The sequence below is a fragment of the Orussus abietinus genome, unplaced genomic scaffold (genome assembly GCF_000612105.2).
Source record: "Orussus abietinus isolate OABI.00-Male unplaced genomic scaffold, Oabi_2.0 scaffold1, whole genome shotgun sequence".
Taxonomy (NCBI): domain Eukaryota; kingdom Metazoa; phylum Arthropoda; class Insecta; order Hymenoptera; family Orussidae; genus Orussus; species Orussus abietinus.
The window spans coordinates 1,370,875-1,392,659 of record NW_019396017.1 but is presented as its reverse complement, the minus strand read 5'-3'; the positions used below and the strand labels follow the sequence as shown (position 1 = coordinate 1,392,659).

The window sequence follows — 21,785 nt, the reverse complement described above, 5'->3', positions numbered from 1 at the left end:
ATTTTCAATAAAGTCTAATTACTTTCGAGACCAGGAAATTGGAGCTTAGCCCGACGTGTCATGGTATCTAGAAACGAAACGGCCGCAGCGGCTCCACTACAATTGCACGGAAAGAGAATATATGGTTTACATAGACCTCTGTTCTCAATGTGGTATTTCGAGTATCGAATCAACGGTAAAGCCGATAAAGGGGGATAAAACTGATTTAATCGTTCAACGGAACATCCGAACGTTCTACGTGGGATCCATGCAGACTGGTCCGACGATCTTGCACGACGTTATGAACAGACATGCTCTCTGAAGCCTAATGCATGGGTGGCCTTTCGGTGCATAATAGCATAATTAGCGTGTATTCGTGATCCTTGTGAATCTACAACCTCATCGAAGCGGTTAATCGTTGGTGCTGAGAGAAAGGGGAAGGCAACAAGCAGCGACGACAAGAGTGGACCTTGGAGTCCACGTGCACATAACACGGTTGCTCCAGTGGTCAGCAGTGGGCGGACAACTCGGCGAAATTAGGACACGTGTGTAATACTTATCACGGTACATAATAAAGGACATATATAAGACGTCCGGCCAGCAACACGAGAAGACACCAAGAGCAATAAATTTGAGAGGATTCGGCACCTATGGAGGTTCTCGAGACTAGTAGCACTTGTGGATGACGCACCCGAGAGAGTCCCACTGGCTGTTGTTCGTTGCGGTGGTGAGTCCATGCTCAAAGGACTGGGAACATGGTTGTTGCACCGACTGAGAGTCCCGTGGAGATGTACCTGCATCTCCAGGCTGTTCTTCCCAAAATCTATGCCCTGGTCTATTAAATAGGTGCTAGCTGCAGGGTTCCTTCCTTCGCTCTGCTCGCCGGCACCGGAAACAATGACCACATAGTTAGCGCACCCGGTACAAGGGTGTCCTAAGGCTCGATTTCTTCTCAACTCGCATGCACTTACACCTGAATCGTCTTACGATGTATGTACTATCTATTTTTTTTTTAAATCCAGCCTGCGTGCACGCCTACTTAGAGTCTAGTTCCACGATGCGTGTACGCGCGTAGACGCGGTTATGCGACTAGGCATGCAGATCGGTAAAGTAGTGCATTGTTTTCTTAAGGAGGTCCTTTGTAAGTGCTAAGTAATAAAGGTATTAGAGTGCTTAACTGGGTCAGAAGAATTTGATAAAGGAAATAAGAAGAGCTGGAAGCGACGTTTCAGGAGATCAAAGCACCGATTTACTTCAATGCGTAGGTGGACAAGAATTGAGACCCATCGAAAGTTTAGATTATTGGATTGACGCATTAATCTACATAAATTTGCCATCCAGCGGCACAATGTTGTTGATAAATCCGTTTAACGATCTCAGGATTCAAGCGTTGAAGATAATTTTGCAGGTGAGTATTTAACTTCCAGCCCACTGCAGTGGAGTAAAAAGCCGAACGGAGAGAAAGACAACCGGTACCGAAGCCCAAGACTCGAGGTGGAGTGTCGAAGAAAAACAGGGAAATTCGGACTGCTAGAGAGAAATGGGCGAGAGAAGGAGAAAGAAAAAGTGTTAACAGAACTCAAACCTACCCTCCTGAATTACTTGTTACTAAGAACATATTGACTGATCGCACTGACCACGTAATCGTTCGCTTCGAAGCTAACGTTGTTCTTCTCGTCGGAAACCGAGCTTAATTCACCAGTCATTGTATCCCCGGTGACGGTGGACGTTCCATACATGTCCGTGGTCTGCGACTTATTTATCCCTGCACAAACAGAAACAATAAACGGTAAATCAATGAGAGCTTCCAGAGCCGTGTACGCATGCCAACTGGGGAGCCAACCGAGAGTTGACATGCGTCAGCGTTCGACTTGTACTTCCAACTTACGGTCTTTGTTACGCTTTCGTATAATGTACCACAGCATGATGAAGAGATTAACAATAAAAAAGACGACCGAAGTTGCGGCAACGGTATAGATATAATTCATCGGAAAGTCCCCCTTCTCCAGAAGAACATCCGGCAGATTTTCCGCGTTATTTGGTCCTAGGGAATAAGCAGAACGATAATGCGGTGGAATATTTACCGGAACGTTGGGCCTTCTTTTTGGACGCTAATGTGGCATAGACTATGGACGTAGCAATGAGGAGGCAAGCACAGGCGAAAACAGCGATGATTATGACGATCATGTAGGAAGAGTTAATCTCACTGGCTGTCAACTCGGTGGGTGGAGCCTCGCCTGTAACCCAAGCCAATCCCCAACACCCAGAATGTTATTCATGCAATGAGATTACGGGATGTTAGTACCGACTACTACCGATCTATCCATCTATCGTCATGATTCTCTACCCTGCGACCCGGTTGACGACCCGACACCTTCTTGAACCCTGACAATAATGACAACGCGCCGACGGGAACGGTCATGCTGCTATTTATTCCGCTACGTATCCGAGCAAAGCACTACCGGTCAGCTATCAAATATACTCGACGACTTCTAGTTTAAGACAGTGAATGAACGTTCACCGGTACAACATGATCGGAAGTAGATTGGAAAATGGTTGAAAGCGATCAGACGAGTTTATGATCGGAAAGGTGCACGAATAAGTGACGTCGTGCTGTGTGCTTCTATGTGGTGACATATGCTAGTACAACATCAACAGATCACATTGACACTAAAGATCAGACTAGGCATCCGTGATTGACAAAGTGAATTAGAGGTTTGACGAATATTTATGTGATGACATTGGTAATACAGGTACACGGAGAGAAAGGTATATTTCTCGTAGAAATTCGATGGAATTCAAGAGTGGCTGTCTGCTAAGCAGTTAAAATCATTAGTTTAGTAAATATGTATCGTTAGGAGGAATTTTTTTGTAATGTAGATTAATTCCTTAAGATACGGTACTTTAATATCCTTCTCCCCGTGTAGTTATCCAAAAGTCCAGCGAGATTGATTTTGTAATTTGTTGTCTACGCTACTTAAGTGTTTAATGGATAATATCGTAACCAATCTCCCAAGGTGGACAGAAGCTATGTAAATTAGATGTCCTGTATCGATACTTACGCAGGGTTTGCACTTTCACTAAATCCGGAAGAAAGGAGCTTTCTCCTTTCGCATTTATGGCTTTGATACTGAAGACGTAGTATGTCCCCAGGAGCAGTCCTGTAACTACTGCTTTGAAATCTCCCGGTGAAACGTCCATGTAATGATATCGGTTTTCGTAATCCAGTGCTGGCCTCCATCGAATCTGGTGAGAGGTTGGTAATCCCCCATCGAATCCTCTCTTCCAAACGAGGGTGACGGAATCGTGCGTCACATTGTAAACCTCCAAATCGGTTGGTTTATCCGGCGGGGAAGTAACATCTAGTTGGACTTCATCTTCCGCATGTCCCATGGTGTTTTCCGCCTTGCAGACGTATTTCCCATAATCATTTGACGTCACTTTATTGATCGTCAACGTCGTCTCAGAAAACAGCTTCGTTATCTGTAACACGTACAAAGCCTAAAATTAATTCCACTTGATAATAATTCGCATAAAGTATGGTTAACATCGTCAGTAAATCCCTTCGAAAAGTGTCCTTCAAAATTTCAGAAACATCGTAAAGAAAGTATATCTAGGAATTTTTAGATTTTCCCGAACTGTATTTACCTCGTTTTGGACAATGTCGTATTTATGAGCACTCGTGTTCGGCGAAATAATTCTTCCTTCGAACAACCAAGTGAACCGTGGTAGCGGCGATCCCTGAGCTTTGCAATGTAATTGCACGTTTGCTCCTCGATTAGCAGCTGCCTTTTTCGTCAAAGCTACGTTCGCCATTTCCGGCTTGTCTGGATAAAAAAGTATGATATTAATACAGAAACTCGAGTAGAATTTGATGTTTTCAAGCTAGACGGCATTTTTCAGAGTAAAACATCGTCATAACGACAACGATACTCACAATGTGTTATAAATAATATAGGGCCTGAAGTGACGTTGCCGATCCCATTGTTGACGTTGCACTGATACTCTCCTATGTCTTCTCGACTGGGATATTTGATGTGAAGGTACGACGTCTTATTTGAAAAAGACGTCATGTACCTGCCAGAGAGCTCCGAATTTGAGCCAACTCTGTACCATGTTATGTATTCATCACCCATAGGACTGCCGTCCACTTCGCAAAATAATTTTGCATGAGAAGAAGGCAAAAAGACCGTACCAGACGTAGAAGCCCGAACAATACTGGCTGGATCTAAAATTAAATGACAAATTTTACCAGGCAATTCAAATTCCAGCCCTCCATCGAAAGCTCTGGTTGATCTGGACCGAAAACCAGGACTTCGGACCAACGGTTCGGATCAAACGTCTCAATGGTTCAGAGCATTTAGACAGAAATCGAGGAAAGAGGAAGCTCGGATTTCGTTTAGAAATTGCAAATTGCCTTACATTGCACGGTTAAATTAAGCTGATAAAACGTTGTGCCCTCTTTGTTGATGCCTTCACAAGTGTACGTTCCGGAATCGTGGCGTTCCAGCCTGGTGATGTTCAAAGTGGAATCACGTGCTGAAATTCTCTTTGCGGCGCTGCTCAATGGTAGTCCATCCTTTGTCCAGGAATAAGTTATCGGGGTTGGATTGGCAGTGGCTTGGACGGAAATGACAAAGGGCTCACCCTCCATTCCTATCAACTCGTTTGGATCCAGCGGAGTAAATATCGGCTTGTCTAAGAAAAAGAGGTGGTCCGTGAGATTTTCGATTTACTCAAACAAAATTGATCATTCAAAATTGACGAAGATCCATATTTTAGGCATATATATGTATATTCAGTATTTCTACGTTAATTTTTCAGTCATCTGCAGTTAGTCATGATACTAACATAGGATGTTCAGCGTCACACCATCCAGCACCGCTCTCTGCGTCCTGGGATTTTTCGCCTCGCACGTGTACACGTCGTTGTTCATATTTTCGGTAAGTTGTAAAGTCAACTCCACCGACGATACATATCCATTGTGGAGGCCCGATTTGGTGGTATTCTGCAGCGCTGGTACTGAGTTACCAGACGACATGACCAGGTGACCAGACTTCCATAACGACATCACGGCAGGTGGGTTGCTGCTACTTGACTCGCAAAGTAAGCGACCCATTTGTCCAGCACGGAATTCTTCCGGGTACCGAGTGATGGTTACTTTGTCCGGAGAAACTAAAAAGAAAAGAGAAATGCGTTCATAAGGAGCGGTGCACTTATTACAGTCGACCATTTGATGCGCCGGGCTTCATTTCCTGGACACGAGCCAGAAGTTACCGGTCTTGAAGATGGCTATCAAATTATTATTTAATTCTGACGGCTTATTAAAATGTATATATATAAACTCACAATTCACGTTTAGGACAACGACTTGTACCATAGGCACCACCGTGGCGGAGTTTGAAGCTTCACATCGGATTTCGGCCTTATTGTCCGAGGCGTTGACCATGAATTCCAGATCGCTGGACACCATGTGATCTTGGTTCCTGATTGTTCCAGGCATCTGAAATACGAGTTTCACGTGAAATCTCACTTTCAAATTAAACTTTCTCTCCTTTCCTAAATTTCGAATCTTGCGGAATAGGTCATGCATTTGTTCGTGGGTGGAATATGTATCTATTACATGAATTAGTATTATGCCTGAACAATGCGCCGATCTGTGATGTGGCTTATTGTATTCCCAGGGGCTTCGAATGATTAATAGTAATTAGTCAAGTCTCCCTGCTACTGATACATGAAACTCGTATACGATCTTCGAGTAATATTATTACACGGGTAGGCGGTGCATCCATGAGGGGTGAATAATTCATGGCATCAGTCTACTACAAATGATGGAACCATTCCAGAGAATTCTATTCTATATTATTGAATGTGTCTAATAGTTGCTGTAGTATTGATTTAACAATCCTGCGGTAACATTATTTGTCATGTCCCATATTGGGAATTTCCTTTATCAGGTAACGCGTTCTACTGCTATTTAATAATTAAAACGTTCTTCAACCATCGACTTCTATTCCACGCACCTTTACGTTGTTTTTGTACCACGTTATCGCTGGTTGTGGATTCCCAGCAGTTGCGGTACACGATAATCTAGCGATGGAACCGGCGTTGAACGATGAACTTCCATCGTATCCTGTGATCATTAAGCTCGACGGAGGATCTACAATTGCACAAGAAATGTGATTAAGCTCACAGCTGATGTTCATTTCTTAAACCGTTTTAGGAGGCCCATATACAAGTACTCATGGAAACACAATTTCCGAATTCTAGAAAAAGACAACATAATCGTGTAGAGTAGTACATCCATCTATTCTGCTTATTTCCTGAGTCTCAGAGTGTTCGAAATTCTTTAAGCAGAACAAACTGGGCTACAGTTAACATTTAATCTTGCTAGACATTGCTGAATTTTCTCAATGTCAAAATTTAAGCAACTTCTGCTTTCAGAGTCGACTTACATATAACACTGATGGTATGTGTTCCCACTACGTTCTCCTGCAGCTGCACGTTAAAGGCATGACACAGGACCACGACTGAACGAGCTTCTTTGCTGATGGTGACGTTTACAGAAGAGCTGGTGATCCATCCACCTTCGGGAGCGGGCATTTCCCTGGAAGTGCTGTTTTCCACCGTGCGATCATCGATGACCCACCGAATGGTGGCCACAGGGTTTGAGTTTTTCGTCGTGCAAGTCAGTTGCACCTGTTCGTTGGCTCTAGCCTCCGTGGGGCCAGAAATCGTCACCCCTTCCGGAGCAACTGCAAGGAGCCACGTAAACACGTGCAATAACAAGTGGTGGCGCATTTTCTCGAGGTTTGGTATAAGAAAATACCTAAATGAAGACCTTAAAAGTTCAGATTTCAGGAACTTACAAAGAACTGTGAGGTCGACGTAGACGGACATGGGCGTGGTGCTCATGACGTTCGAAGCTTCGCAGGTGTATCGCGCTTTGTTGTCCTCGGCTTTGGCTTGGAAGGAAAGAATGTTCTTCGAGGTTTTCCCTTCCGTGAAGTAGGTTGACTTTATCTGCTCGTTGTTCTTCCACCAGACCACCTGAGCAGATGGATTCCCACCACGAGACAGACAAACCAGGTCCACGGTCTGCCCTCGTCGAACGGTTTCACCCTCGTTGTAACCCTCTATCTGCGGCTGACTCGGCGGATCTTTTGGAAAAATAGGATAACCTCAGAATAAACCCGTAGGAACTTCTCTACAACCTCAAATAAACATAGACGCAATGTTTGACCCTTCATTAACCCGAATTTCTGAAATTGTCATGAAACTATCGAGTCAGCCTCGTCATAAGACCGCAAAGCGTTAAGAACAATGTATCCAATACACGGCTAAACGTTTTTCCACATACTCTTAACTAATACTTTCCACGTCGTTTTCAATATTAAGAACTCCAACTTCTGAATTTTATTTTGTCCCCTTGGTAATTTATTTCCTTCTCCAGGTCGTCTTTTCCCCGATGAACCTATTGTTAATGTTAAGGCACGTGAGTGAATGAAAGTTTGATAGTTGTTTTCCGAGATCACGGAACGAATGGACAGGATCAGTCATCCAATTGACTTAAAGGGGCACATTGTTGAGTTTTCTTAAAAAGAAAAAAAAAAAGAAAAAATAGAAAGAATATTATACTCGGGCATTTGTGAAATTTCTTCCCGATCGGATTCCGTGCCGTCGACGTCAGCATATTTACGATGTCAGCATGGTACGAAGGTATTCCTCAGTGCTTGGAGAGGAAATACCGAGAGGGCAGCTTCGATCGGATACTTGACAAATATTCCGGAAGTTTCCATTTCGATAGACTTACAGAGAACGGAAAGTCGGACCGTAGTTCGCATTGGCTTGTCCACGGGAATGGCCGGATGTACAGCTTCGCAAATGTAATTAGCCTTGTCGTCCTGAGCGGTTGGTGTAATGGTGATGTTGCTGTACGTGTCGTACTTCAGCAATTTCCTGTTAGCCTGGCCGATTTTCTCCTTGTCTGCAAAATAAAATAATCACGAGTCGTAAAGAAATTCTTTCTATGTAAATAATAATTCATTTGAACGCACTCTTCAGGATAATTTAACCCATTACATGGAGGATGAATACTTGAGGCGCTCAAAATGGGAGACGTGTTTAATCTATACCTGTAGAAGGATACAGTGCTCTAGGGTTATTCCACGCTTGAAAATTTGAATTCACGTACGACGAATTAGCGAAGATAGATCGTGCAAACTCTTAGGCACTCCGATGTCGGAATTTAGCCCAAGGACATTCGAAAGAAATTTAGTTTATTACCCAGGGAAGAATAAAGTTTCGTAATTAAACTTCTTCCTCGGCCGAGATTCTCTCGAATGGGCAGAAAGGATTTGCATTATTATCAGTCCTGGCTCAATGAATTATTGCAATGCGGAATTAAACAAAGGCAAAAGTAAATACACATCGCGGTGGAAGATTTCGGAAATAAACGTTAAGGGCACTAATGAGCATCCAATTAAAACCTGCTAATGGGATCTCATGTATGGTTAGCATATCGTCGATATGTAAATGAAAGTCGATACGTGAAACCAGTCGAAAAAGAAAACGGACCAAAGTTCTGGACCAATCATGGTTGGTTGAGTGTTTCTTTCGCAGAAAAGGGAAAAACACGGCGTTTTTGGTCCAGGGTAAAAAGATACACCCCCTCGCCGCGATGTTTCTCCGAAATTTTATCGTTACCAATTCAACTTCACCCGGATAGGGACTCGTCCGAGTTTTTCTCGTCGTTTTTCGAGGACTCGGTGGAAATTGACCAATTCCCGAGCGTGCACGTACGAGTCCAGAAATCAGGGCGCCAGGATGGGTCCGAAAAGAACTCCGAAAATTCGCGCCAATGGATCGATTTCCATTTTCGCTTTGTTGAGCGACAACCAGAGAGGGCTAAAAGGGAGGTTGGAAAAATTCAATTTTTGTGGTCCAACTTGGGCCCCAAATTGGTGTTTCTATCCCATCAAAGCGAACATCGAGTCTCTCTTAGATTTGCCCAGACATTGAAATGATATATGAAGTTCATCATTCTCTATCGATATCGAGATTAAATACCTATTTCTCGTGTCTTGCGGTACCTCCTTCCAGCTTTTACGGTTCTACGTGCGAAAGATGGGAGTAGATCTCATTACTAGATAGGACTTGCCATCCACTCCGAAGATGCAACGAGCCCCTCCAAATGACGCGTAACTCGGTACGTACAGATGGATACCGGCGATTAGATGAAAGAAAAAAAAAAAAAGGTAATTAAATTTGCTACCAGTTGCTAAGCCAGTTTCCACCATAAACCAAAAGGGCTTTCTCTGCCATACGTTAATCCCATGAGTCCAGCCAGTAAACGGGGTCGGGTATCCTTGTCTGCGTGTTCCCCTAAATACACGTAAAAGCGCAACTGCATTCCTTATGACGCTTAAACCCAGTAAGTAATATCGTGGCCTTTGTAAACTCCACGGAGACTCGTACTTATTCCGGTGGCCAGGACGACATTAAGCTCAGGTAATTATAAACCGCTCCAGAACAAGTCTCAAGCACGGATAACTTTATTTCCCCTTCCCTACTCGTTTCTGAGGCGACATGGATAAAAAGCTTCATTTTTAATTGTCGACTGGGGAAAGGTCTCATCCATCACAGATCACTTCACATCCGAGGATTAGCCTCTGAGAGGTCAATTCACCCTAACAGTTTCCACTGGAAGACTCATTTAATCGGATATCAATTTGCCTTCGTCGAGAGTAAAGTCCACTTGAATTTTTTCCTGATATCCACAGATTGGAAGTCGAGCAATTTCGAGTCGTCCAAGCAGCGGGCCTTGATTAGCAGGTGAGGGCTGGCCTCGGAGAGAAAAACGGCTCCAAGAATCCGATCGATGCCCGATTTACCTTTGTCTAGCGACAACGGGGGCATGGCGAGTTGTCGGGGACAAAGTGAGATCCCGGGCAGGCGCGGCCAGCATTTCAGAGGTCGGTAACGAGTAACATTACATACTGGAAAAAAGCGAATCGCCTCTGTGTCGGGCCGCGCGAGAGCCCAGAGATGTGTAAAACTTTAATGTATAACAGAAAACCACTTAAATCTCTGCTAAAAGCCCCGGGGCAAGCTCTTAACCGTTCAACCTCGCCTCGTATTTTCCCTGGATACTCGGCCGTGAGTATGTAACCGCGTGGTCGCGCGTATGTGCTCCGGATGTTCCCCGGACACGTTCCGGTTAGTTCGAAGGAAGATATACTGGGCGATGTCGATTTCAGAGGGACGGTACTTGACCATTTCACCGTAATTTAATAGCCAGCCGGTAAAAAGTTCGCCATTAGGCAGAAAAAACGCTGGACCATTTCCGGTCTGCATGTTGAATCTCAACAAATGGGAGTTATTACTTCTTTTTTTTTCCCCTTAGGAAAGTACTGAATTCCGTCCTGGTGCTACTTCCCAAAGGAGATGCGCTTTTACCCCGAGAGCGTGGATTAAATAAAAAACGAGATAAAGTGCTAGCCGAGGTAATTTTGGATTTTTCGTTTCTGTTATCTCTGATTGCACAGAGGTTCCTCACGTTCTACGGTCAGGTCTCTCCGTGAAATGTTAGTTTATCTAGAAACTAGAATACTGGTACCCGTCAACCATTTTCCGAGCAGCTTTAATCGACAGAGTTTCGTTACGGCCAATAATGAAATTTTTCCACCAAACGGATGTGTCCATTTCTTTTTTCCCGGATGTTGAGAGGACCTGCAATTTTCCTTCCATGTCCTCTTCATCGTTCGGAATTCCCGATGACCGGTTAAATGCTTACAGAGAGTGGAGGACTTTTTCTGGTGGAGGCAACGAACGTTGATTTTGGCACTTGGACCTCGGCCAGAATCGAGTGCCGACTTATCGACCGAGAGGGACAGCAGAAGCTGCGGCCTGGCGACTGTACATACATTTTTCTTCTTCTATTTTCCCGACGACGTCGCGATTTATTCGCTCGGCGGACAGATTTGAATTCCCAGTAATGCGGGGGAAAATCCGCGGTGGTTCAAGGGGGTGGAAATGTCCCCAGGGACGGCCATGGTGGCTGGGAGCGTCGAGATGTCCAAAGAGACGCCCGGCGAATCACCCGGGGGCTTTGATCCCATGGGAAAGTCGTCTGCATCGAACGGGAGACCAGAAAGAAACAGGATTACCTTGTTAGAAGTCGAGGTGAATGCGCCTTTTAGGTCGCTTTGCAACTTGCAAAGGTGGTTTGCAATTGCCATATGATTCCGCAAAGGGCTACCTGGGATAACGTCCTTTCCTACCGATTCTTCTCCTTTCATGCTTAGAAATATTTTATACGCGAGTTCATTTCAATAGATACACTACATGTATAAACGTATTTAAAGGAGAACCGTGCTTCTCTCTCGATTTAAACAAATATTTCTTGTACACTCCTTTAGTATTTTTTTGTTAAAAGTTCGATGGACTCTTGTTTCATGTCTCCTCAGCTGTTATTCGCGAAGAAATTTTTCTTTGCAGGAATTTATAGTCGAGTAAGTTAATTAGACCGAGTTAAACAGTTAAATGAATTAGAGCAGGTACCGACTGGAGTTTGAACTTTGATATCAAGGGAACTGATAAATTATTATTGAGTGAAATATCGGTCTCCGACCCTGGTAGTTAAATGAAAACAGATTATTTTCTGTTTATTGTAAAAAAAATTCCGCGGATACTGGAACCGAGTTTCGTTTTATAATAATGGATGCTCGATCAAATTTATGTGACGAACAGATCGTATCCCCGTTGCATTTTTAATTGGAATTTCAATTTAATTCTGTACAAAATTATATTTACACGATAAACATTGCTCGGGAGTTTTGATTATGGTAATCCGAGAAGAGGATTATACGAAACTGGAATAAATTAATATTATAATTGAACTTTCATATTTACTCATCGTATTTTGTGCTATTGTTTTTTTTCCAATTCAATGTGTTCTTTACAGTCAGTACCAATTTATATGGTGCAGTTAGATCAATAGGTTTGCCCTTTTAGCAAATGGAACTTATACACTTATGGAAACAATGATCTAGAGTTTGTCAGCATAACTTTTGGCATTTACAAAGTCGTTATTTCTCTGCGATATGAAGGATTCCGCGGCAAAATGTGTAATATAGGCTCGGCGGTACATTGTTTGACATCAAATTGCGATTTTCGTAATTAACGTGATCCCGCGGAACCACTAATTTTCGCATATTACACGTGATTGACGCAAAGTCGATCATGTACCAATTCAAAGGATTCCAGAAATTCGAAGGAGCATTTTTAAATCCAATCTAATACCGGGGAATTAAATGCAATCTACATTACCGTTACATGCTTTATGCCTGAGGTTAATTTCGGATAGTTAAAGAAGACTGATAAAAATCAACCTAAGATTAGTGCATAAACTTACAGACCCTCATTTTTTATCGATCGGTTATTATACTATTGCCATTCACGTTGAGTTATTCGTTCAAATTTAATGCAATATAAAATTCAATAAATGAAAATCGATTAGGACTTAAAATGTGAACGGCAGTATTAACATCGTTTATTATCGATCGCGCGTTTCTCGCGACGATGATCGCGCTTTACCCTGGAGGTATCGATTTCAGATTTCGAGCTTTTTGTGCGGGGGCAAGAAATCGTGGTTGTTTTTGCCGAATGATCCTTTTTCGGCCGGTCTCTTAAATCTTCGATCGGCAGTACACGACGTGCAATCGCGAGGGCCGTCTTCTTCTCGGCCGAATTTAGACGAAAAGTAGCGCACCGGAGAGCTCCAATCTCTTCCAGGGTGGGACGTCAAAAAGTTTCGAGGCAATTCCTCTCCAGCTTGCGACCTCCTCGTATCCGCTTTACGTCGCGGGAGGAGCGAGAAATCAGTGTCTCGCCGAAATTGCTTTCCATTGCTCTCGTAGCCGCGCACCCCTCCGAAGACGTCTTTGCGCTCCTCCACCGGGAGGAAATAAAGAGGGATGAAGCAAACCCGGACAAGACGCGAGGACGAATTGATACCGGTCGATACCAGTCGTGCCAATTCGGACAAATTGTCTTATTGAAACGCGATGAAAAAGGACAAATTATTACACAGGAACCGGGAGTAATCGCTTCCGCGTTATGGAGCCGCCATAAGTTTCGGAGTCTCGAGAAATCCCCTCGAAACCGAATCGCCTGGATTCAATGAGATCATAATTAACCCATAACGGGGAAAGGCAACCTTATTTCTAGCATTAAACTCCCGTAAATCAAAGATTTCAGTCCATTAAATACCCCTCCTAGTTTACAACTAATAGGAGTTTCTCCATTATCAAGCTAAAATCTGGATTGTATCAATGTTTGACCAAAAAAATGAATGTGGACATATTACCAATTGAAATCGGATCGTAATGGTTGATTTGGAATTTAGGATTTTAAAACCGTCATTACGATTAGGACTCATTCAAGCGTCATGCAAAAGGTAGGTGCTTGAATGGTTCCAGGACTAATTTGTCAGTCCCTAGAGACACTGCTATTACCCTTGGTACTTTCCCTTAATCCTCCTTTACGGTGTACGATCATTCGAACAGCTGCATATGTAATAAACGATGTGTCGAAGAGGTATCCCGGTAGCCGAGGTAATGGCGGTCAGCCGCTACTTACCATCCTCGATCGGGATCGGCACTACGGACACAACGCCGGCTTTGATGGGGTCGTGGTCGCGGTACCAGATGATGGAAGCCGCCGGTGTGGCAAACCTGACGATGCACTCGAGGCTGTGGTTGGTGCCCGCTTTCACCTCGACCTTCTTCTTGTCCGGGTAGTTCGAGATCTCGACGCTGAGCGGCCGAGCTGAAACCAAAGAGCGAAGCGTTTCATTCCTGGACGGGGTCCACTAAGGTACCGAAATGGTCCCTAACTTGTACCAAAGTCCGTAACGAAGCTTATCGTGCCGAGTACTCGAAACGTCAGTCCACTTCTGGACACCCTTTCCGGCGATCATTTGGGGTCGCGATTGCCCCTTTTAAAGAGTTTCCACCCTTACCAGAGGAGACCAGGTTGCGGACCCTCCTGGCATCAGCGATAAAATTTGTCTTGCGTCCCAAGCGTGGATTACATACAATCGTGGGCTTACTTGCAAGGTACCTTAGGGGAATTAGGTCCACCTTGACTTACAAGGCTTGTAAAAGGTACAATATATAGTATCTTTGAAGGGGATATGAGCAGCACAACATATGACAACACACACAATTGCGTTGACTCTTCACTGCGCTACCGATCAGTAGAGGGAGCTAGGAACTTAACACTTTTATTTTATAGTGGAAAATAAGTATGGGCCTTGTTACCCACATGGGCTTTATTACCTCGAGGTACCTTAGTTGGAGACAGAGTGCCATGGGGCTAGCAGGTTGTAAAGAAACTTTAGTGTTGCAAATTATTGTCTTTGGACTGGCTGTGGGATGGTGGGATCGTTGAGATGGACGCGGTGAACTTATGTGGGGATGCAAAGGTTGAATAGGATGGTGTGTGCGGTTGGATTGCACATTGGGTGCAAACGCGTGGGGAAAGTGTGCACCGTGGTTTCCAATGGTCAGGGTACGCCTGGTATGGTGATCGAGATAGAGTAACGACGTTGTTTTATTAAGTGGCACTCCCCATAAATCATTGATTCCTCCATACAGTGACTGCAGTCGCGCCGCTCCCTGGAGATCCACCCGCGATTTCTGCTATTAATTATTCCTCCGTGCTCCTGGTTGAAATATTAAGGGGTAATTGGCGTGGCTCCAGTGTACAACTGTGAATGCACACGATATGCAGGGAGCAAAGTCGATGAGACCTGAGGGAATGTTGAGAAGGAACGGCGACCTATGTACGATGATCTGGATTTTGGACAATTGCTTCAAACGGATATTCCATCGTGTTATTTTCAATTTTCAACATCCATGGCAAACTTCAGCTTCACAGTTTCAAGAAGTTGCAAGGGTTCCTAATACCCTATCATTTCTCCTCCGTATTTGGAGCAGGAAACGCGGAGTCACTTTTTGGAAGTACGGTTCAGGAGTCGTATCTACGTCAAACTTCTAGTTACAGTAAATGAGCAATTACGGGATCGATGCAACGATACATAGACAACTGGGTCTGGACTTCCCATCGAGGTCAGCAATCTTTGGCGATAGTTGATCCTTTATTGGAAAGTCGAGATAACCCGGTATACCGAGGGACCCGGTAATGGACAAGGATATTCCATTTCTAACGTGGTCGATGTAACCCGGGGTTAATATATCTGCAGTATCGACTGGTACTAACTAGCCCTAAGGGCGATTGGGTTATGTGGTTTATTAAGTTCGATCGAGATGAACGTGGATCCTGGTTAGGTCCCGGTTAACCAATAAACTAATAGCAATATTGTGCCCCGACTGTTGATTCCCAGCTGAGACCTACTTGTGGGCGGATAACCGTCCTTCCCTCTGAGAACGTGCGATTAGTTTATGGATGAATTCTTACCCCATTCCTCAGGGATTAGAGGAAGAGATGCGGAAGGGCCTGGGGAATCAGACCGCACGTTACATCGCTTATCAAACACCGGACGGCTTATCGAAATCCAAGTCCTTTGTTATCCTGGATCGAATTTCATTTTACTTCCAGGTTATGATACCTCGTCCATCAACTCTCAACATCCCCATTACAGGCCCAGACAAACGACTGAACAAGACGGCGCATTAATTTTCTCAAAAGGCCTGCCACATCCTATCCCGGTGCTCAATTGGTACCTTGACTCGCCCTACACGATTCGCCCCGGGTATTTGACGTTATATTTACCCATAACGAGGGTGCGTGAACAAAATGCAAGATCCAGCTTTTTCCAGACCTCGTATTTCTGGTCGAGACGCTTAACGCGGGTCCCAGATGTAACGCGCTCGTTTACGCGTTTCCGTTGACTTTTTCACCTCGGGCTGGGATTTCCCTCGATTTACGCAGCACCCACCCGTTCATACGGACCGCTGCAGCACGCTGCAACGCTGCAGCGTGCTGCGACAAGACCCATGCGGCATGTGCACCGTGTCGCGGACCAATGAGCTGCAATGCAACGCTTCGCGCGTTCACCACCACGTTGACATGTGGTACAACTTGTTCTCCAACGCTTTGCGCCCTTCCGAAAGGTCGGGCTGGGAATATTCTCCAGAAGCCGTTTTGACCTTTTTTTCGTTTTTTTTCACCGTCACAATCCGACAAGTGACGTCGACAAATGGCCACGTCGTGGAAGATCGTTTGCAGGGGGGATATAAACCTCCCGGGGAAGAAGGGGCATCCATTTCATCCTCTTCCACGACCTCGGACACCTCGGCCTGCAGCAACCTCGCTGCAAGGATGCGTCTTCGCGAATCCAATTTTCATCCCTGTCTTTTGGCCGAAGTGTCTTTCGGCAGTTTCGGGGATTCCGTATCGGCACTTACTGTGCGTTTGCGTTTAGGGACGTTGCCCTCGACTTTGATGGGGACCATAGGGATTCGGACGAATCCCTCGACGCGTGCACCTTGTTGGTCTCGAGCCGCTGTTTACCGCGATACTGTTTACCCTGTGCCGGGAAGCGGCAGTCTTTGATCAATCATTACGTGTTTGCCCGATAATCCGGCGCAACGCATCGGATATGCAAGCCGTTGGTTTAAACGTCATACAGGATGCAGTAGAAGGCTCAATCGCCGCCGTTCATGTTCATGGAACCGATGCATCGCGGATGCGGTTCAATGGTGATGCGATCCTTCAATCGATTTTCGAAATATTTACGCTTCCGGTGTGGTTCGACATAATCAAAAAGTTATTTAAACACGTTATGGGTCGTGGGGTAATGAAATGGGACCGGGGATCAGCATTTGCTTTACTCTGCTTTCCATTACTTGGAGGAGCAATATACAGTGTCAAATATTGGGGTGTAACAAAGTTCGATCGATTTAAACACTTTCGCATAATGCTTAAATTATCGTAGAGATTTGGGGGATTTATGTATTTTGCGAGGTCCTTAGAAGCGCACTGGGCGATGAGAGGCGGAAAGCACCTGCATTACGGAAAACAAACGCAAGGAAAGTTAATTATGTCAATCGGGACAAAGATCTCTGCATTAATTTTCTTAATATCCCTACGTCTTTCGCCAGGGTGCTTTCATTGTACAATCATTAGAATCGTGACTTTGGTCCCCGATCAATTTGCAAGGCGACCGCCCACTTCATCGCGCGTTTTACCATTTTGTTTACCAAACATGTATTAAATCATAATAAAATTTTAATGAAACGTTTAAGGGAGACCATAGTCACCAATAGGATCCAGCAAACGGGCGTTGATAGGTAATTAGTCACCGAAAGATTCCAAACGGTTAATAAAGCTGTTCCATCACCGCGCTTTGTAGACCCTCCCATTATCCGCGCGCATACCCTTCAACTCGGTTCCGAATCAAGATTCATAAAGGAAGACATAAAGGGATAGAAAACAACAAGAGCCTCAACGCCGTCTTTTCCTTATCATTTAACAGCCCCTTTTCCTCTTGGCATCGGCACTTCCTTTCCCATGATCAAGGCCCATTCCGGGGAGCGATGATCCCGTCCCGTTCCGCACACTCGATTACCGTCCGTCGAATAGACCGGTGTCTTTCGCTCTCGCCGATGGATCCATTTCACGAAGAGCACTCGTACCTCCGGGAGCACCGGGGGCTATATCTGATCGCGGGGGGCGGGAGCTCGCAAATGGTCATCCACTTTGCATTCCGACTCCCCGGCTCTCCGGCCTTGCAAACAGGAACGACTTTGTAACGTCATAAGTACACTTTGCAGACGCAAGTGCGGATGGAGAGCGGCTCTTCCGCCGCGCCGGAAAGGGTCTCATCTGCCCTCATAAACGGCGATAGTGGCATTATGCGATGCGGAGCACGGCGATGCGTGCGTATTTGCCCGCGCCGGGACGACCCGGTGCAATTGTCGGTGCACACGGCTGGTGCATGGGGTAGCGCGATTTGTCGCAACTCGGTGCGCGCCCCAAAGTCCAAAGGCAAACGCTGGTTATTAGTTTTTATTTAAACCGGGCTGCACACTAAAAATTAATGAATCCGGGCAAAGCCGAGCCACCGGTGCATACGTCGCGCTGCATGTTCAAGCAGTCCTCCGCCGGCTTATGCACCCTCCCCGCGATTCGGGACTCCGACGCTTATGATAACGTAATGCCGCTGTCCTGCAATTTCCTCGCCCCTCTGCAATAACGCGATCGCGCCTTCGAATTCCCGTCCGGTTTCGGGTGGCGTCGTTAAAGGGGTCCGCGAGATCACCAACGATATTCCATGCCCCTGAGTAATCCGCGTCACTTTTCTTGATGAAACCTGGGGTCTTCTGGCCTCGGCGATGCCCTGCTACCTCCGAATGACCATCCTCTGGGGACACCCCCAACGGTGCACGCTTTCTTCACGGGGAACGGACGCTCCGCACGCGGAAACAAACGTCCCTCCTGAGGTCAAGGGATGGTCTCTCTTCCGACTCCGGAGTTCTTGAGACGAGAGAACCGACTGGTCTGACGAGGCCAAAAATGAGGTGAAGGCCTTCCGCTCTGGGAATCGCGGTTGGAAACAATTAATACGTAATTTGGTTTATGAGCTTTTTTAATATTAAGGTTCCGAGGGGATTAAGGTTATCAGTGGATCCGCAGGTGGAGTGCTTTCTCGGGTTAATGCAATTGTCAGGAAGAACGTGCGGTGTCGCGCCGGACACCGGCATGGAGAGGCGGTGGGTCTGGACTCCAGACTTTCCTGAGTATCGCGAGTACACTTCGCATAATGCGCGGCTTTTCTTATTTCTCCGGCGAGTCGGTCCCTTTGAAAAATCCCGCTGGAAAAGGTCACTCATCAGTGTTACCGGCTTAACGAGAAACATTACACGGCACCGGCGAAGGCGTCGTCATGCACTCAACGGAGCACTCGCGGAGACCCGCTCTCTCGACACTTTGCATCGGTGCAACGAGCGGGTCGCCCCGTTAACGCATTACCCGTAATGTCGGTTTCCTGTTCCCCCGTCGCGTTAGTTTTCCCTTGGAATTTATTACTGGCGGGACCTTCGGGCAAATTAAATTCTTACCGTGTCTTCGAGTGCGGGAACTCGTTACGTGATGAGCGCCCTTTGATCCGCGCAACGTGGGGCTCTCCCTTTGGGAATTACTTCGGCCGTGAACTGCTCTTTTTATCACTGATGATGGATCCCTGACCGCGTTTTGTCGGGTTTCCGGCACCTTGCTTTTGTTTCCTCGAAATTCTCAAATTTACCGCCGACGCCATTAGCGTCATTAGACCGATCCTAGGAGCTCCGGTTACGGTACGTACGTACATGGGTACGTTTCTATGAATGAGTCCTCGATAGCGAACTTTGGGAGGTAAGCAATTTTGGAATGTGGGCCATTTTGGAATATCTTCATTGGCGTCTTACAACCGTTCCGGAACTCGATTCTCCTCGGCTCCATTGCCAAGGAGTACCCCTCCTTATCCGGTGGAGTATCAGCGGGAAGGCGCTAAAATATACTCCTTGGACTGTCAACCTTAATTATCCTAATCTTTCGACTCCCTCGTAGTTGGCAGATAAACGGACCGGCAGATGCGTGCAGAGGAAGAGGCATTTAGCAAGTAATGGATGTGGTGTTTTCCGTCTTCTGGTGCGATAACATCCCCGGTTCCGACCTCCCCGTACCTTGCTTCTCTCCCCTGTATTTCCCGTTCTTTCCCTTGGATTCCCTCCAGATTTCCCTTATATTTCCCTCTGCCCTCTTTATCCTCTGACTCATTGCGGTCCTGTTTCTCGCTTTCGATTGTCGTCATTTGTCAAGCAATTGTTCCTCTTGATTTCTCTTCAATACCTTTCTGAATTACATTTCATACGCGCGGATACATCGTTACGTTCCGATAATCGAGATGATTCTGAGATCATCCATATTGACACTGACTCCCACGGGGATTTTATTTGACTGCTATGTCACCCATATCTAAGTGACATGGCAGTCAAAGTGATAAATTCGAAGCTTGTTGATCCAATAACGAGGCAAAGGTTCGAACTTTTTAACCAAATTTCGGTAACGACCGGTTCCATTACTTGAGATGTCCACGAAGAAGTGTACCTACATATTGATACTCAATAATCATATTTAAAAGGTGTAAAAAAATATTGCACGGCACCTAACGTTCCACGTTGAACAATAGACATCGTTATACATTTTTTTGACCGAAAACACGGTTTGCGAACGTGAGAAAGGGTCAAATTGAAGAGAAACAGCTCGGTTGGACCAGGAGCGCGCGATGAAACGCTGGTGCCGGGAAACAAAACGCGTGTAACGCGTCATTCATTTTCTACTTTCGGGTTGGTCCCGATTTTTCAAAGTCCACTTTGTACCACTCATTGTCCAGTAAGGCAAACATTTGCGGCGGAGATACATAGGCCCGGATTTCCTCTGGAAATTTAAGCGCTTTATAAGCTCAGGTGCAGCGGAAAAGCTCCAGCAGGTTCATGGGAAATGGAAGCTCCTCTTTGAAAGAGGGTGCGGTAAAACCTCCATTTCCCATCGGTGCATCTCTCGGAGTGCATCTAACATGCAGAGCCCGGCGAAATACTATTTGACATGAGAAATAACAAGCAAAATGCCAGGAAAATGTAAAAGCCCCGAACAAACCTCGTTACGTCCATTTCTGGCTACGCCGAGGAAAACGAGCAAATTGTGGTGGGTCCGTTCGCTAAATATTTATTCGCCCATTCATCGATTTATTGACCTGTAAAGAATATTCCATCGCGATAATAAAGTAAACGCGGTAATTCTTTTTAATCCCGAGAATTGCGTTATTACCAGGAAATTAGTGCCGGGTTTAATAAAGGACGAACAATTTCCTTTATTATGAAAGTTTCGATCGTTTCGCGGTATCGTTACTCTATTTAATTGTTTAAAATTCATCGTCCAAACGCTTGACGAGGCGAATACAATTAATAAATAATAATTGAACGCATAATAATTATTCATTTCTTGGGATTTGTTCCGAAAGCTTCTTTCTATACGTTTCAGTTTGCGATAATATTTGTCGGCGGCAAATTGAACGTTTCAATATTGCTAATCTCTTCCCAGGTTACACGTTTCGTTTTTAATAATTCCTGCTTCCGGCCGAGATTCCCTTTCGTGAAGTACTTCATAAAGCTGGCATTATTGAACGAATAAATTGGCGAACCGTGGAATCGCGGCTCCAAATAGAAATCCGGCAAGCAGAATTTTGGGAGCCGCTCTCGAACAGAGAGATTCGAAATAAGGGAAGTGCGCAGCGACCTGAACGTTATTATTTTCTTCCATTGTAAAAGTCCATCTGATTTAAAAGAAAATTCTGCCAACAACCACGGCAGTTTTAATTCGTGTCCGCAAAAAAATTGTTAGCACGAACGCCGACATTTCAGGAAGGACCTAAAACTACAAAAACTCTACCTCAGTTCCCTACATTTCAAGGAAGTCCCGCAAAGAAAAATTCCCACGACGATTTCAGTTCGAGATTAAAAATGATCATTTTCTGCAATATGCATCAGAAAATTATGACGTAAACTCCATTTCCGGATAAGTCTTTCCCTTTTTAATCAACCCCTTCGTTTAATCCGAAACAGCGTGGGCGAACTGAGCAAATGTTAAATTAATATGAAAAGTGCTCCAGTTAAAAGGACTTGAAAAACCTTTGAAAATTGCACGGGTGCGCGGTGCGGCCGAGCAGGAAGTGGAGTATCGGCATCGAAAATTAATTTCGAAATAAGCAACCCCTTTCGAGCGGAGCCCCGCAAAAAAGC

General features: G+C 45.3%; 1 protein-coding gene across 3 annotated transcripts in view; it reads right to left on the bottom strand.

Annotated features, from left to right (window-relative positions):
• LOC105698139 (nephrin) overlaps positions 1 to 21,785 on the bottom strand; it is a 306,065-nt gene that overhangs the window by 6,945 nt on the left and 277,335 nt on the right. The window contains exons 4-17 of one of the 3 annotated variants that reach the window (XM_012422131.1): positions 13,621 to 13,809; positions 7,793 to 7,966; positions 6,849 to 7,139; positions 6,435 to 6,734; positions 6,003 to 6,139; positions 5,329 to 5,482; positions 4,831 to 5,154; positions 4,402 to 4,677; positions 3,917 to 4,207; positions 3,628 to 3,806; positions 3,042 to 3,462; positions 2,064 to 2,216; positions 1,617 to 1,744; positions 671 to 854 (exon numbers count right to left, since the gene is read on the bottom strand). In XM_012422131.1, coding sequence (XP_012277554.1) covers positions 671 to 854; positions 1,617 to 1,744; positions 2,064 to 2,216; positions 3,042 to 3,462; positions 3,628 to 3,806; positions 3,917 to 4,207; positions 4,402 to 4,677; positions 4,831 to 5,154; positions 5,329 to 5,482; positions 6,003 to 6,139; positions 6,435 to 6,734; positions 6,849 to 7,139; positions 7,793 to 7,966; positions 13,621 to 13,809 — 3,201 coding nt within the window. Of the gene's footprint in view, positions 1 to 670; positions 855 to 1,568; positions 1,745 to 1,867; positions 2,024 to 2,063; positions 2,217 to 3,041; positions 3,463 to 3,627; positions 3,807 to 3,916; positions 4,208 to 4,401; positions 4,678 to 4,830; positions 5,155 to 5,328; positions 5,483 to 6,002; positions 6,140 to 6,434; positions 6,735 to 6,848; positions 7,140 to 7,792; positions 7,967 to 13,620; positions 13,810 to 21,785 lie in introns of those variants that run through there. The other 2 variants (XM_012422130.1, XM_012422132.1) reach the window with 2 other exon arrangements.